Source organism: Saccopteryx leptura, chromosome 12, assembly GCF_036850995.1.
Source record: "Saccopteryx leptura isolate mSacLep1 chromosome 12, mSacLep1_pri_phased_curated, whole genome shotgun sequence".
Taxonomy (NCBI): Eukaryota; Metazoa; Chordata; class Mammalia; order Chiroptera; family Emballonuridae; genus Saccopteryx; species Saccopteryx leptura.
Window position 1 is genome coordinate 7300816 of NC_089514.1, and position 17042 is coordinate 7317857.

Consider the following 17042-nt stretch of genomic DNA (forward strand, 5'->3'; position numbering starts at 1 on the left):
CAGGTAGGCCAGGTAGGCCGATGTCCTCCCCACGTGGCTGCCCTTGCTCATGCAGGTCCCCGCCCGAGGACATCAAGTAGGCCGATGTCCTCCCCACGTGGCTGCCCTTGCTCATGCAGGTCCCCTCCCGAGGACATCAGGTAGGCCGATGTCCTCCCCACGTGGCTGCCCTTGCTCATGCAGGTCCCTGCCCGAGGACACCAGGTAGGCCGATGTCCTCCCCATGTGGCTGCCCTTGCTCATGCAGGTCCCCGCCCGAGGACACCAGGTAGGCCGATGTCCTCCCCACGTGGCTGCCCTTGCTACAGCAGGTCCCCGCCCGAGGACACCAGGTAGGCCGATGTCCTCCTCACGTGGCTGCCCTTGCTACAGCAGGTCCCCGCCCGAGGACACCAGGTAGGCCGATGTCCTCCTCACGGTGGCTGCCTCAGTGAAAAGCAGCCCCGGGAAAGTGGTCTGGCCCCCCGCGTGGTGCTGGCTTGCGGGGACTGGCCCAGGCATGCTCCGAGTGGGCACAGTCGCCTGGCCCCTCCCTGACTGTCCCAGACGGGAGCGCTCATCCTGTTTGCCACAGCCAGCCCCTGAAGACAGGCTGCGGGGGACAGAACTGGGGTCCAGAGCCCATTTCAGACCAGACCAAACGATTCAGAGTATCTAGGGGTGACGCCAGGCCAAGGCACGTTCCAAACTTTATTGTAGACTGAGGGTTGAAAGGTACTGATTTCCAAGGCCGTTGTCTTTTTTTTCCTTCGAATCCTTTGGTAAGTCCACCAATCATAAACTAAATGGATATTTTCTTAATAACTAATGCGTGATTGGATTGTGCAGACCGTCGATAGCAGTAAACAAGCGGACGCCGTTCACGACAGGGTGGTCCAGTCGTATGAGGGGCGATAGGGGGCGGTCGCTCCAGCTTTGGAGGCGGTCCGCAGGTCAGGGGAGGATGCCTAGACTCGAGGGATAAGCAGGTATTAGGGGGAAGAGCACAGGCGAAGGCACAGAGGTGAAGTTCCGAGCGGCGAATGCCCTCAGTGTGGTTAGATCACGGGGCACAAGGTGTGGGGGGCCCAGGGGGAGGTACGTGCTGGGGGGGGAGGAGTGGGGCCCCCTCGAGGGCCCAGGTGGTCTCACCGGAGAGGCTAGTCTTCATGTGCCGGCAGTGTGGGACCACCGTGGGGTTCCTTATTTAATTAAATATTGGGGTGGCATGGGTTTGTAAGATTATATAGTTCCAAGTGCACAATTCTGTGACACATCATCTGCATGTTGCATCCTGTGCTCACCACCCGGAGTCTCGTCTGCTTCCAGCACCTTGTAGGTGACCCTCTTTACCTCCCTCCTCCCCCCCAGCACCCCCTTTCCTCTGGGAACCACATACTGCTGTCTGTGTCTGCGAGGTTTTGTTTGTTTATTTGCATCGTTGCTCCTCTGCTGCTTTCTGCTTTTGTAATCCACACAGGAGCGGAAGCAGACGGTTCATGTCCTTTCCCGTCTGACCTGTTTCATTTAGCACGATGCTCGCAAGGTCCACCTGCGTTGTCACCAAGGGCAGTACTGACCGTGTCCTTCCCGAGGGCTGAGGAGTCTCCCATCGTACCTATGTGCCACATCTCTTTTATCCAATCATCAGTCAAGGGACACTTAGGTGTCTCCAGGTCTTGGCCACCGTGGACAGGCGGGTGTGTATTTGGGGTTTGAGCAGGTGAAAGATGGGACCAGATTGACTTTCTTGGGAATGATCCAGCCCCTGTGGGGAAGAGCTGGAGGGGGTAGCGTTGAAGTCAGAGACCGTTGGGCAACCAGGACAAGCGATGGAACAGGGGCCCAGGGAGGGGCCAGTGACAATGACATGAAGTAGAGGGAAGAAACAGATGTTCAGAAAGTGAGTCAGCGTCACACTGCCCCTGGAAACGGTGAGCTGCCCAGAAGACTGCCCGATTCGTATGGGCACGCAGGTCCCCAGGTGCTCAGGTGATCACCGCTACATGTAGCTTTCCGTCACTCTCCAAAGACCTGATCCAACTCCAGGTTGATTTACGATCACCAGCAATATGGTGCCCGGAGAACAGGCCTTGACTGCCAGCCGTTTGCATTCCTGACTCTGAGTCTGCGGGAAACTGTCCCTCTGAGCTCTTGGGGACATATCTTGGCTTTTGATGAATCGCACAGCAAGCCTGGCATTTTCTGGGTTCGGAAATGCCCCCCTAGGGAGGAGCAGTTATAGTGACCTCACTGCCCACGTCACTCCCAGCACTGGCCTTTGGGTCTGACTGTGAGGTCACCGTCACCCCCTCAGACAGATGCCCGCAGGACTCGGGGCTCGGGGGGCTGGGGCGGGGGGCACAGGCTGGAGAAGGTAAAATGCCAGCCAGTTCTTGTCACCACTGCACGCCACATTCAGACCCTGTCCTTGGTGAAACGCAGAGGCACGTTTTTGCATTTATTAATAAACAGAATGTCTCGCATTCATCTGTGTAATTGAGGACACCGGATGGAACCGAGAGGGAACTGGAGGTTTCTCCCCAGCTGAGCTGACCCTCAGTGACTTCTAAACAGTTTCTGTTCGTTTATATCCGGCCTGACTGCACAGGTCCCGGGAGAGCCAGGCTCTTCCACAGGGGCCCGTGCTGCTCAAACCCCAGCGGGAGGTGTGGCAGGAGGGACAAGGGTGACCCAAAGCTTTTTCTAAGACAGAGATGACAGATAAGGACAGACAGACAGGAAGGGAGAGAGATGAGAAGCATCAGTTCTTCGTTGCGGCACCTTAGTTGTTCACTGATTGCTTTCTCATATGTGCCTTGACTGGGGTGGGGGGGAGCAGAGGGGGCTACAGCAGAGCAAGTGTCTCCTTGCTCAAGCCTGTGACCTTGGGCTTCAAGCCAGTGACTGTGGGGTCATGTGTATGATCCCACACTCAAGCCGGAGACCTTGGGCTCCAGTTGAGCCCGTGCTCAAGCCAGCGACCTCGGGGTTTCGAACCTGGGTCCTCTGCATCCCAGTCCGACGCTCTAGCCACTGCGCCACCTCCTGTTCAGGCTTGTTTGCTTATTGGTTTTTTTTTTGTTTTGTTTTGTTTTTTTTCTGAAGCTGGAAACGGGGAGAGACAGACAGACTCCCGCATGCGCCCGACCAGAATCCACCCGGCACACCCACCAGGGGCGACGCTCTGCCCACCAGGGGGCGATGCTCTGCCCCTCCGAGGCGTCGCTCTGCCGAGACCAGAGCCACTCGAGCGCCTGGGGCAGAGGCCAAGGAGCCATCCCCAGCGCCCGGGCCATCTTTGCTCCAATGGAGCCTTGGCTATGGGAGGGGAAGAGAGAGACAGAGAGGAAGGAGGGGGGGTGGAGAAGCAAATGGGCGCTTCTCCTGTGTGCCCTGGCCGGGAATAGAACCTGGGTCCCCCGCACGCCAGGCCGACGCTCTACCACTGAGCCAACCGGCCAGGGCCTGCTTATTCGTTTTTAACATAACTCTTTAGTCTGTCGGAATCAATGCTGTTCAGCGCAACCCATTATAAATATGTTGGGCTGCCCTGCACATGTTATACCACCTTTGTTGTCAAGAGGTTCTTTACACGCCGCGGGGAGGATGTTTGTCTTTGGAGAGCTGTCTTTAGGACGGAGGTTCATAATGGTGGGTGTAAGGCATTGGGGGAAGTACTCTGCGCCCCCGTAGTCCTGACTAAGGAGGGTCGCCTTTGCTCTATAGATCAGGAGACAGGTGCAGGGACGCTGAGCCTCTCGCCCAGCCAAGGGGTGGAGGGGACTCCGACGTGAGCGCCGCCCGGCTCTGAAGCCAGACACATTCTTCTCGAGCAGAGGCTGGTGAGCCACCCTGGCAGCTCGAGTCGAGCCCCCTACCTGGTGATTTAAGTCAGGTTTTTATTGGAACACAGCCGCACCCACTCATTTACTCGTCTGTGGCCATGATCCTGCCACCTCTGAGTCATTGCAGCAGAGACATTCTGTGGCCGTAAAGGAGTTTGCCGACCTCTGCTCGATCCCCACAGCACCCCCTTCCCCAGTAAAGACAGAGAATGCCTCGGGCCCACGCTTCCCTTTCCCTCTCCCCTTCCTGTCCTGCACTTGACTCCGCTGAGCAAGAGCTCTCCTTCGTGGGGACCGGCCGCGGCCGCTCACTCCCCAGCTGGGGCACAGCTACAAAGCAGAACCATCTTTAGTTTTCCGGAAGTTGTCCTTGTTTTAAAGGCCTCCGGGCAGAGGGCGGGTGGGGAGTGCCGACAGCCTGCATCAGGGACAGCGACTGTCCCTGCCGGCAAGTCATCTGCTTTTCTAGGCACGGCCTCTTCTCCCCGTTCCTAACCTTGGAGAGGAGCTCCCCCCCCTCCTACCCAGATGTGCTCCCCGACTTCCGGGAAGTTATCCCGCCCACACCTGAGTTCCTGGGGTCTCCCTCCCCCAGACCGCTCTCCAGAAACTCCCTCCGATCGTTTGGTCCCGGTGAAGCCTTCAGTCATCTTGGTTTGTGTAAGAAACACGCCTGGGGAGAGAAAATGGTCCAGTCCTGCGGCCCAGCAATGAAAGCCCTCCCCCTGGAGCCAGTTTTAAGCTGGGCTGTACTGGTATCTGTCTTCCCCAAGGCAGCCTTTTTATTTCTTCATTATGAAGATAAATCTGTTTCGTGGTTGGATGAATTGATCCCCCATTAATGGCTGTGCCCCGTGGCGTATGCTGCGGTGGCTTCTCCGGAGACCCTCCGCCCCGCTGCCGGCCGCCGCCTCCAGCTCCGCCTTGGAGGGAAGCCCACAGTGATTGCTGGGGCCCTAAAGACACCGTGCATGTCAAAAGGCCACAGACTTCATTCTCCAGGTTTTGTAAACCGGGTCCGCAGTCTTATAATCCTATTGAGGATGTATTTGTTGAATTCTAGAGGTGCCAAGTGGGAGCCAGGGCGTCGTTGGCCTTGAACATACCAGTCGTTAGGACAATCTGAAAGATACTGCATTAAGTGCTGTGGTCCACGGAGACAAATAAGAAACAGTCCCTGCCCTCTGGGATTTATCATCTCAGTGGGTGACAGATATGCCAGTGACTTAACCTAACGGCATTATAGGGCTATATGGCAGGAGTCCCTGTAGATGCCATCCTGAAGGCTCAGCCCTGGCACCGAGATCAGGGGTGCTCCCACAAGTGTGTGCGTCTGGATCCCTAGGACGGGCTGTTGAAGTGCGGATGCAGGGAGCAGATTGGATGCAGTCTACATCATTTGCTGTGAGGCACTTGAGTGTCTCTGGATTTGGGTGTCCACAAGGGATCCTGGACCAATCCCCAACGGGGACCAAGGGACGACTGTACCAACATGCTTGATTCTATGTGCAGGGAACCCCGGCTCTCACACCTTTAACCCAATCTTCCAAGGAAACCAAAGGTTTTCTCTGTTTGGGGTACAAGGTCTTGTGGGGCTCTGGCTTCTTTTGTATCACGTGACCGTTAAATCAGAGAGCACGTGTTCGGAAAACTCCGGAAATAGCACAGGCACCGTTCAGACCAGGGGTCCCCAAACTTTTTACACAGGGGGCCAGTTCACTGTCCCTCAGACCGTTGGAGGGCCGGACTATAAAAAAACTATGAACAAATCCCTATGCACACTGCACATATCTTATTTTAAAGTAAAAAAACAAAATGGGAACGAATACAATATTTAAAATAGAGAACAAGTAAATTTAAATCAACAAACTGACCAGTATTTCAATGGGAACTATGCTCCTCTCACTGACCACCAATGAAAGAGGTGCCCCTTCCGGGTGTACGGCGGGGGGCCGGATAAATGGCCTCAGGGGGCCGCATGCGGCCCGCGGGCCGTAGTTTGGGGACCCCTGGTTCAGACCCTGATGAAATGATCAGTCAGTTCCACCAGTGAATGCAAAGGCCCAGAGCACGAGTTCTTTGATGTCTAGGCAAAGCAGATGCTGTCATTAACAAGTTTCCAGTGCATTGATTTGCTGATGCCTCTGCAACATCATCCGTCGTTTTTTTTTTAACAATGGTATAAAAAGGTCTTAATATTTTCCAAAGAGGGCATAGTTAAGGGTGGCAGTTGTGAGAGTCTTCATTTAAATCACACGCATGGAATGTACAACGAGGTCTGATGCCATTCATTGTAGCTCTTGTCGAGGCTATTTTGCAAAGGAATAGAGGAATCCTTGACCTATATAACTGTTTCGTCTTCTTAAAAAAAAAAAAATGACATCTTGCTGGGGTTGTTTTCCGTGGCACACAGAGAGACCGTAGAACTTCTTGAGGCCGGTGCCAAGCAAAACCGTGAAGTGAAGTAGACAGAGCCAGTCTGTGGTTCTAGCCGACCTCTGTCCGTGCTGTGTACTCACCCCTGGTGTCCCTTTCCCTGGGGCCAGGTGCCCCTGTGGCCCCTTCTCCTTCCCCTGTCAACCTGCTCGTAGGAAACAGTCTATATTTTCTTCAAACTGAAGTATAAGTGATTGTGGGGATGTCAGAGGATTGTTCCACTAACAGGTGCTTGCATCTAGCAAGGGTCAAAGTCTGAAGCTAGAGGAATGATTACAGTGGATTTTAAACGTAGGACCTAAGTAGGAGCTTCATAAGGGATTATCATCATTTCCATGCAAAGGTACAACCATGAGAATAAAATAAAGGTGACTTTCTAAAGATACTCCGTATTAAAACAGCTATGTTCTTTCTATCCGGCTTCCTTCTCGGACTTCTCCTGGATCCGAGCAACCTCACCCCCACCAGCTTGTATCCTGACGGCCTTCATTGTATATGTAGGGAATTTTGATTGCAAGTGACAAGACTCCTGATTCAAACCACCAAATGCCAGGGTTGGATGGACTTCGTGGGTGAATATGGCTTAACCACTATTGTAAAGACATCTTCCTTTCTGCTGGCTGATTCCATTGGCAGTGACCTCATCGTCGTCCACTCTCCTGCAGATTAAGGGACACATGGATAGTTCTCAATTTAAGGGGGAGACAACCTGCTTCAGCTCGGCCTCAAGTCAAGTCAGAAAAGTCTGGGGAAGGATGCTGACTGGCCTGAAGTGGGACTCCAGTGTCTAGACAGATGAGGTCTGGTGACGGTCATGTCCGTGCCAGCCCCTTAAGGAAACACAGGGAGTAGCATGTCCGTGACAGCCCCTTAAGGAAACACAGGGAGTAGCATGTCCATGACAGCCCCTTAAGGAAACACAGGGAGTAGCATGTCCGTGCCAGCCCCTTAAGGAAACACATGGAGTAGCATGTCCATGACAGCCCCTTAAGGAAACACAGGGAGTAGCATGTCCATGACAGCCCCTTAAGGAAACACATGGAGTAGCATGTCCGTGCCAGCCCCTTAAGGAAACACAGGGAGTAGCATGTCCGTGCCAGCCCCTTAAGGAAACACAGGGAGTAGCATGTCCGTGCCAGCCCCTTAAGGAAACACAGGGAGTAGCATGTCCATGACAGCCCCTTAAGGAAACACAGGGAGTAGCATGTCCATGACAGCCCCTTAAGGAAACACAGGGAGTAGCATGTCCGTGACAGCCCCTTAAGGAAACACAGGGAGTAGCATGTCCATGACAGCCCCTTAAGGAAACACAGGGAGTAGCATGTCCATGACAGCCCCTTAAGGAAACACAGGGAGTAGCATGTCCATGACAGCCCCTTAAGGAAACACAGGGAGTAGCATGTCCGTGCCAGCCCCTTAAGGAAACACAGGGAGTAGCATGTCCGTGACAGCCCCTTAAGGAAACACAGGGAGTAGCATGTCCATGACAGCCCCTTAAGGAAACACAGGGAGTAGCATGTCCGTGCCAGCCCCTTAAGGAAACACAGGGAGTAGCATGTCCATGACAGCCCCTTAAGGAAACACAGGGAGTAGCATGTCCATGACAGCCCCTTAAGGAAACACAGGGAGTAGCATGTCCGTGCCAGCCCCTTAAGGAAACACATGGAGTAGCATGTCCATGACAGCCCCTTAAGGAAACACAGGGAGTAGCATGTCCATGACAGCCCCTTAAGGAAACACAGGGAGTAGCATGTCCGTGCCAGCCCCTTAAGGAAACACAGGGAGTAGCATGTCCGTGCCAGCCCCTTAAGGAAACACAGGGAGTAGCATGTCCGTGCCAGCCCCTTAAGGAAACACAGGGAGTAGCATGTCCATGACAGCCCCTTAAGGAAACACAGGGAGTAGCATGTCCATGACAGCCCCTTAAGGAAACACAGGGAGTAGCATGTCCGTGACAGCCCCTTAAGGAAACACAGGGAGTAGCATGTCCATGACAGCCCCTTAAGGAAACACAGGGAGTAGCATGTCCATGACAGCCCCTTAAGGAAACACAGGGAGTAGCATGTCCATGACAGCCCCTTAAGGAAACACAGGGAGTAGCATGTCCGTGCCAGCCCCTTAAGGAAACACAGGGAGTAGCATGTCCGTGACAGCCCCTTAAGGAAACACAGGGAGTAGCATGTCCATGACAGCCCCTTAAGGAAACACAGGGAGTAGCATGTCCGTGCCAGCCCCTTAAGGAAACACAGGGAGTAGCATGTCCATGACAGCCCCTTAAGGAAACACAGGGAGTAGCATGTCCATGACAGCCCCTTAAGGAAACACAGGGAGTAGCATGTCCGTGCCAGCCCCTTAAGGAAACACATGGAGTAGCATGTCCGTGCCAGCCCCTTAAGGAAACACAGGGAGTAGCATGTCCATGACAGCCCCTTAAGGAAACACAGGGAGTAGGGCATCACCTGGTCTTCTGCCTGTTTCCTCATCTATAAAAATGTGAGAAGTGGAGATATCTCTAAACTCTCCCAACTTCAACCTGATTCTATTTTATTTTATTTTTTAATCGCTTTTCTGTTCTTGGTATTCTAATGGCTGCGCGGTTATCTCTCAGATGACATTGGGAAGTGATCATTCTCTCCTTGGCTCAACTCTTGAGTTTCTCCGAATGGGGGACGGGGCAGTGCCCGGGGTGCCCCTCGCAGGAAGCAGCCAAGTGTCGTAGAGCCAGCCTTGACCAGATTCACCTGCCGTGGATACCGCATGATACAAGATGGTCGCAATTTCAGATTTTGTGACGCGTCCCAAATTTAGCATTTGGCCTGAGAGGGGGAAAAAAAGAAACAGATACGGTAGGAAGCCAACTGGCAATGTTCCTTTATGCCGTTGGGCTGGGGACACGAAACAATGGTTATGTAACGGGTTCCATTTCAGGTGCAGCCCAGGTGCAAGGTAGCGAACTGTGCAGAAGGGTCCACATTGCTCCTCTGTGTCCACACCCAGATGGTGCCTTTAGCCTCCCCACCTGCCAGCCAAGCCCATCGGCCCGTCTCCTCGATCACGTCCACGCCTCTATTGTAATGGCCTTCGCCCGTGTCTAGCTCGCTTAGGAGACCATCAGTTCGCAGAAGGCGAGGGACACACTTAGTTCACCTTCGAATTCCCAGGGCAGGCGCATGATAAGTACTCAGTGATGTTAGCTGTGTTGACCTCACAGAGAATGCTTCTTGAGAAGAGAAAATCGTTGTGAATGGTTTCTGTCAACACGGTTCAATTAATGTAAGCTAAACGACCGGCTGAGTTAGACTGCAGGGAGCCACCCAGCCTTGGGCCTGGGGACTCCCCTGAGGCAGGGGTCGGGAGGCCTCTACGTCTTTACTCCGCAGCTGTCACCAGCAGCCACGTCACAGGACGGGCGTGGTGCGCGTCCCCCTGAGAGCGGTGGTCCCTGCTGGCAGAAGCAGATCTGAGAGTGAACGGCACGGGCGAATGACGTAGGGGTAGCCACACCTACTCTCGTGTGTCAGAGGCGGGACTAACGGAGGTGGTGAACAGCGAAGTCTTGGCAGAGAATCTAGCATAGGGCTCAGGCACACTAGGGATTTTCTCATATTTTTAAGTTATTGAGCCACCCAAGAATGGTGACATGGGCGTCAGGGCAGAGGAGTTCTTACGATCCTGGGTCTAAATCCCAGCCCAGCCACCTACCAACCAGCTGTCAGATTTTGAACCAGTTACTTCATGTTTCTTTTGAAGCCTCAGTTTCTTCCTATATAAATGGAATGATGATAATGTCAACCTCATAGATCTGAGTGGATTAAGAGAGGGAACATATAGGCCCTGGCCGGTTGGCTCCGTGGTAGAGCGTCAGCCTGGCGTGCAGGAGTCCTGGGTTCGATTCCCGGCCAGGGCACACAGGAGAAGCGCCCATCTGCTTCTCCACCCCTCCCCCTCTCCTTCCTCTCTGTCTCTCTCTTCCCCTCCCGCAGCCAAGGCTCCATTGGAGCAAAGTTGGCCCGGATGCTAAGGATGGCTCTATGGCTTCTGCCTCAGGTGCTAGAATGCCTCTGGTTGCAACAGAGCAACGCCCCAGATGGGCAGAGCATCGCCCCCTGGTGGGTATGCCGGGTGGACCCCGGTCGGGCACATGTAGGAGTCTGTATGACTGCCTCCCCATTTCCAACTTCAGAAAAATACAAAAAAAAAAAAAAAAGAGAGAGAGAGAGAGAGAGAGAGAGAGGGAACATATATAAAGCTCCAACCCTAGTATCTGGCCCATAGTAGATACCTTTCCACAGTAACAGTTGTTCTCATCTGTAGTGAAGGGTTGAAAACAAAGAAGGAGAATCAAATTATTTTTGCCTCTTGGAAGCTTCCGTGCGTCCCCTGGCCCTTTCCTGCTTTCTGTGTCCTGGTGAAGATGCGTCCGCATTCACGGGAGCCAGGGTTACTTGCCTCCGTCCAGGCTGGATCTGTCCTGAGGCAGCGAATTATCAGATCCTTCTCTTTTCTGGAGGCTTCCGATGGGACGTGTCTATTCCAATTTAATAGACTTCAAAGAAGCCCTAGCACATGCCCGTTTCCAAATGCATCATTTGCATGAACGCTCAGGCCTTACAGACGCGGGGAAAGCATTCTGGGAGGGGCAGGGATGTGTATCTGTTCATTGTCATTTGAGTTGGTGCCAACCAACCAGACTTCCAGTTTATTTGTCTTAGCAACTTTCTTTTGGAAATAATAATGCTCGTGCAGAAGTCTAGCTGTTGCTTGGACTTTCACCCTTGAGTTGGTGTTGTTTGTAGTGCTGGTTTGGTAGCAGGCATGTAATGTACAGATCCCATGGGGCACTCCGTCCACACCAAGTCTCTCTGCCCCCAGTTCCAACCCATCTCCTCTTGTGGTTCCAACGATACAGAAGACAAGGGTAGACGTACATAACGGTAGTTTGCTCTTTGGAAGAGCATGCCCAAGGTTCTGGCTGAGGGTATGCAGAACGGGGTTCCCAGGGGCTGGGTGCTATTCCCCAGGGGTACTCAGAACGGGGCTTCCAGGGGCGGGGTGCTATTCCCCGGGATACTCGGAACGGGGCTCCCAGGGGCGGGGTGCTATTTCCCGGGGTACTCGGAACGGGGTTCCCAGGGGCGAGGTGCTATTCCTCGGGGTACTCGGAACGGGGTTCCCAGGGCGGGGTGCTATTCCCCGGGGGTACTTGGAACGGGGTTCCCAGGGGCGGGGTGCTATTCCCCGGGGTACTCGGAACGGGGTTCCCAGGGGCGGGGTGCTATTCCCCCGGGTACTCGGAACGGGGTTCCCAGGGGCGGGGTGCTATTCCCCGGGGTACTCGGAACGGGGTTCCCAGGGGCGGAGTGCTATTCCCCGGGGTACTCGGGACGGGGTTCCCAGGGGCGGGGTGCTATTCCCCGGGGTACTCAGAATGGGGCCTCCAGGGGTGGGGTGCTATTCCCCGGGGTACTCGGAACGGGGCTTCCAGGGGTGGGGTGCTATTCCCCGGGGTACTCGGAACAGGGTTCCCAGGGGCGGGGTGCTATTCCCCGGGGTACTCGGAATGGGGTTCCCAGGGGCGGGGTGCTATTCCCCGGGGTACTCGGAACGGGGCTTCCAGGGGTGGGGTGCTATTCCCCGGGGTACTCGGAACAGGGTTCCCAGGGGCGGGGTGCTATTCCCCGGGGTACTCGGAACGGGGTTCCCAGGGGCGGGGTGCTATTCCCCGGGGTACTCGGAACGGGGCTTCCAGGGGAAGGGTGCTATTCCCCGGGGTACTCGGAATGGGGTTCCCAGGGGCGGGGTGCTATTTCCTGGGGTACTCGGAACGGGGCTTCCAGGGGCGGGGTGCTATTCCCCGGGGTACTCGGAACGGGGTTCCCAGGGGCGGGGTGCTCATTCCCCGGGGTACTCGGAACGGGGCTCCCAGGGGCGGGGTGCTATTCCCCGGGGTACTCGGAACGGGGCTTCCAGGGGTGGGGTGCTATTTCCCGGGGTACTCGGAACGGGGCTCCCAGGGGCGGGGTGCTATTTACCGGGGTTCTCAGAACAGGGCTTCCAGGGGCGGGGTGCTATTCCCCGTTGTCAGTTCCGAACGGGTGAGGCCAGCCCCGGGACTTGATGATCTGCCTTTCATCCACAGGTAATGCAGGTGGTGAAGGAGCAGGCTATGAGAGCTCTCACAACCAAGCCTAGCAACCTGGACCAGTTCAAGAGCAAACTTCAGAACCTGAGTTATACCGAGATCCTGAAAATCCGCCAGTCTGAGAGGATGAACCAGGAGGACTACCAGTCTCGCCCGATCCTGTAAGTTCACCCCCGCCCGCCCTGTCCTCCAGGGCTCCGACCCGCCTTTAATAGAGTGAGAGCCTTTTTCCCACTGCAGGGGTGGGTGGTGCGCTCTCTACAGAAGGCCAAGGAGAGGCGCCCCAGTGGTCTTGCTCCAGCCTCCAGCCACGAGGTCTGAGCTGCGCGAGGAGGAGGGGGGCAGGGGCGGGGGCGGGGGGGGGGAGGTGGGCGCAGGGGCGGAGCTAAGGACCTAGCTCAGAAAGCGGCCCGGTTACCGAGGAGCCCTCTACGGGTTTGTGGCTGAGAAGCCGGGGGCCTTGTCTAACACCGGGAACAAATTTTATTGTTGTTTTGGCTCCTGAAGCTGTATTCGATGTAGGTGTCTCTGAGTGGCAAGGCGCTCAGGCCCAGCCAGAGTGAAGCCCGCTGATAATTAAAGCAGCGTAAACTCTGAAGTAGCGTGCGTGCGTGGGAGGGGTGGAGAGCGGCCAGGAGGAGAGAGCCACCTCCTCCCCGCCCTGCGGGCTCAGCGGGCATCACATCCTGTTGCTCCCGTGACAGTTCACCTCCAGGCCGGGGGCACGGGGGCAGCGGCCCCCGTGGTGTGGGGCTTGGCGTCGAGCCCACCAGCCACACCAGCCACAGCGGCGTAATTTCATGCCTGTCCATCTTTAAGATGTTCTGAACCTCGGAGGTGAGGACTGTCTGGGTTGCTTCGTCTTTTCTTAGAACTGGCCTGTGTATGGTCCTCGGTCCTTTTCGAAGAGCGAGGTCAGGTCATTGACAGGGAAGGAAATGGTAAGGGGCGGGGGTGGTAAGGAGAGTGTTGGACACTTACTCTCATTCTGTCCTCTGGGTACTGGACACAGCTTCTCTGCTTTTATGCAAAGCCAACGTGTCACATTGATGTCATTGTGAAGCCTATCTTAAACCTCCTTCTCTGTCTCCCCTTCTCTCTCTCCTTCTCTTTCTATTTCTCTCCCCCCCCCCCCCCGTTTCTGATTCTTTTTCTTTCTGCCCCTCGTTCTGGTACTCGCCCTCATATACTTGACGTTTTTAATGCTTGTCAATTTGCAAAGCACCTCCTTCTGCTACTTGCTTTTCTCACGCCCAGACGATAGAAGCAAGTCTCATCCTCATTCGAGGACCGGGACCCAGGGGACAGCCGAGGACCCGATTAGCCAGCACAGGAACCAGCCCCTGACGCCCAGCCGCTAATCCCGCCGCGAATGCTTTGTCCACCGCACGCACCAGCGTCCCTCTGCCAAGTGCAAGATTAAGATAAGGGCTTGAAAAGGGCACAGGTCTGAAGAGACAATAGCCCAGCTGTAATATCTGCTTGAGGTTCATTTTTAAACCTTCAGCGTTGCCTCCAGGAACTGCAGAGAGGGACTGCAGACCTTCCTGGGGATGGAGAGAGGCCACAGGGTGGGGGGAAAGGCTTCCTCGGTGTCTCGGGAAAACCCGAGTCGCGCCCACCCCGAGCACCAGCCAGTTTTTACGAGGCGCAGCCCTGCGGTTTGCACGGGTCCTCAGCTGGAAGGGGACAGCCAGACACTCTGAGCGGAAAGCACTTTGGGTAAATGATTGGCTCCTCAGAGATACAGTTTCTCATTTGCAGGGGACAGGGGACAGAGGTGCCTTATCCCTTCCCAGGGCCCTCAGTACTGGAATACCATACTTAATAACACCTGTTTCAGCAGCTGGGTGAGCACAGGGTGACTCTCTGGGCTTCTGACTACGAGTCGTAAAATCTTAAGGGAGACATGAGGAACCACCTCCGTTAAGGCCCAGGGATCCCGAAGTAGCGTTTGACCGTGACTTCATTCCGAGTAAGAACGCTACCTGCTGGTCAAGCGCGAGCACTCGGCTCCTGCTCTGGCTGCGTCCCGCCGCGTCCCGAGGCCCTGCCCGTGACATTCCGGCTCTCCCTTCCCCGCGCTGCCAGGAGCTCCTGCCGGTACCCGGTGACGCTGTCAGGAGCACCGACGTACATGTGAAGGAACTCCTGTGTGTTTGTCTCTTTGACCTCGTCACTTGACCGTGGGGCTGAAAGGCAGCCACGGGTCTCGGGATAGTTGTCGTCCAGTCATCACGACTGGTCGGAAGCTCCAGCATTGAAGAGGGGAGGCGGGCCCCAGCCTGATCGCTCGCCCCCACCCCGAAATGGGCAGGTGGGAGCCAGCCTCTAGCTCTTCTCATAGGTGCCTGGCACAGTGACAGCCACTCGGAGAAATGGGCGCTCTGCTTATTAGCCTGATAATCCGAATTTATCAAGTTGTCACCCTGTTCATAGGCAAGTGGCCAAACCGACACACACTAGGGCTGTGTTTGTGTATGTGCCTTTCTTCCCCGGCGATGTTTCATCTCTTCGAGCGAGCTAGGATGGGAAGTCGTTGTGGGGCTGGAGGAAGTCTAAGTGCTGCCCACGTGGCTCACGGCCTAATCCCAAGTCCACAAAGGGATGGGCACGGACCACGTATGATTGCTTTCAGGTATTCATTCACTTAGCAAATATGTATCGGACAACTCCTACCTGCCAGACCCTGTCTGAGGCGCTGGGGAGAGGCAGGAACCCACAGAGACTTGGTGGCGACTGACCCAGGCTTTAAAGCTGGGGCTAGAGGGGTCCCCCAGGGTGTTGCTCAGCGCCCGGCTGGAGGACCCCTCGGTGGTGAGCTGTCCCGAGGGCGCACGGAGACGGAGACGCTCTGACGCAAGCTCAGGAGTTAGCATAGACATTAGAATTTTAGAGCCACAAAGCTTCTTGAAGGTCAGGCGGTTCAGGCTCTTTGTTTTGCAGACTGGGACAGGGACTTGGCTGGGGCTCGACTGCTACTGCAGAACCCCGCTGGCCCCTGTCGCCTGCCTCTCGACCCCCTCCCCTGCCAGGCTGCCTCATCGTCTGCCACACACAGCACGCTGGTCAGCCTCGGTGCCATGCAGACCCCAGGAGGCAGGCTGCTCGTTTCTGTAAACCGAGGACGCTTCCTGAGAAGAGAAATGCCAACTCCGGGCACGCAGATATTGTAGGGGAAACATATTCGGTCGATTGGAGGATCTCTGTTTTGTTTCTTAGCTCTTGACTGATGATTTCAGACAGGAGGTATTTTTTTTTATTTTTTACTTAGCCTGACTATCCAGGGAAGATAAGTCCGTCTACACGGTCAATCCAAGTTAATGGATATAAAAGGGTTGAATAGTCCAAAAATAGGCCATGAGCACCGTGGGACTTGAGGCGGAGGGAGAAGCAAGACACCCACCAGGAAAGAAGATAGCAAAGTGTGGCCACCCAGACCCGGGAGCTCATAGCCCCGGGGTGGCCTTCCGAGGCCAGCATTTAGACATGTGGCGGTTTGGACAAATTATGTAACCCAGCCTCAGCCTGTTTTCATGAGGTCTCTAAATGAAGCTGACAAAAGCATCTCCACTGTGGGTTGTCGTGAGGATTCCACGGAGCCGTGTCTGAAAAGCACTTAGCAGAGGTGCCTGGCACAGTGACAGCCACTCAGAGAAATGGGCGCTCTGCTTATTAGCCTGATAATCTGAATTTATCGAGTTGTCACCCTGTTCATAGGCAAGTGGCAACACCGACACACACTGGGGCTGTGTTTGTGTATGTGCCTTTCCTTATCTCAGAAAGTGTCAGGGGAGTCGGTGAGAAGGAAGAGTGGGAGCAAACAGAGCCAGACGGCGGGCGACCCGCAGAGCGGCATTCTCTCTGAAGAACGGCCACGGTGTCACTCGAGGCTTTCACAGAGCCAACGCCAGCAAACCCGCCTGTCACAGAATTTTCAGTGCTTAATGCCTTTGACAAATACCTAACAACTGCCTGCCACAGGCCAGGCTCTGTTCTATGTGTCGGTGATTCAGCGGTGAAGAGAACAGACACAATCCTCCCCTCCACCACCCCTTGGCAACTCTATTTTAGTGGAAGCAACAGACAGGGGATGTGGAAAATAAGATTACCGCACGATAAAAGAGGATGCAGGTAATGGAAACATAAATCCAGATAAGGGAAATAGAGAGTTCATAGTTTTATATCAAATGGTCAGAGCAGACCCCTCTGGTTGGGAGAGAGACATTTGAGTCAAGACGTGTAAGAGACGATCGGGATCCTGCGATGTGTGGATTTGGGGGAAGGGTATTTGAGCAGCGTGAACCAACAGTGCAAAGGCCCTGAGGCAGGAGTGGGGCTGCATGCTCAATAAACAAAGGAGGTCAGTTAGTGCGGCCGGAGCAAAATAAGCAAGTAGGAGAGCCGTAGGAGGGAAGGCCAACAAGGTGCGTAGGAGCCTGATCACATAGGGCCTTGCTGGGGAGGCAAGGAGAGGCCCTGACCTAGGTTTCTAGATGATCCCTCCTGCTCCTGTATTGGGAACAGACTCCATGGAGGCAAGTTACAAAGTTAGTTCAGTAATCCAAGTAAGAGGTGATGAGGAGTAGAGTCTCTCCTATATACGGATTAGATAAGCAACCAAGGCATTTCCTGAT

General features: G+C 54.9%; 1 protein-coding gene across 9 annotated transcripts in view; it reads left to right on the top strand.

Moving 5' to 3' along the window:
• Nucleotides 1-17042, top strand: part of ELMO1 (engulfment and cell motility 1) — a 505561-nt gene that overhangs the window by 454017 nt on the left and 34502 nt on the right. For all 9 annotated transcript variants that reach the window (XM_066353938.1, XM_066353942.1, XM_066353943.1 and 6 more), the window contains one exon: nucleotides 12403-12566. In XM_066353938.1, the coding sequence (XP_066210035.1) occupies nucleotides 12403-12566 (164 nt within the window). The remainder of the gene's footprint in view (nucleotides 1-12402; nucleotides 12567-17042) is intronic.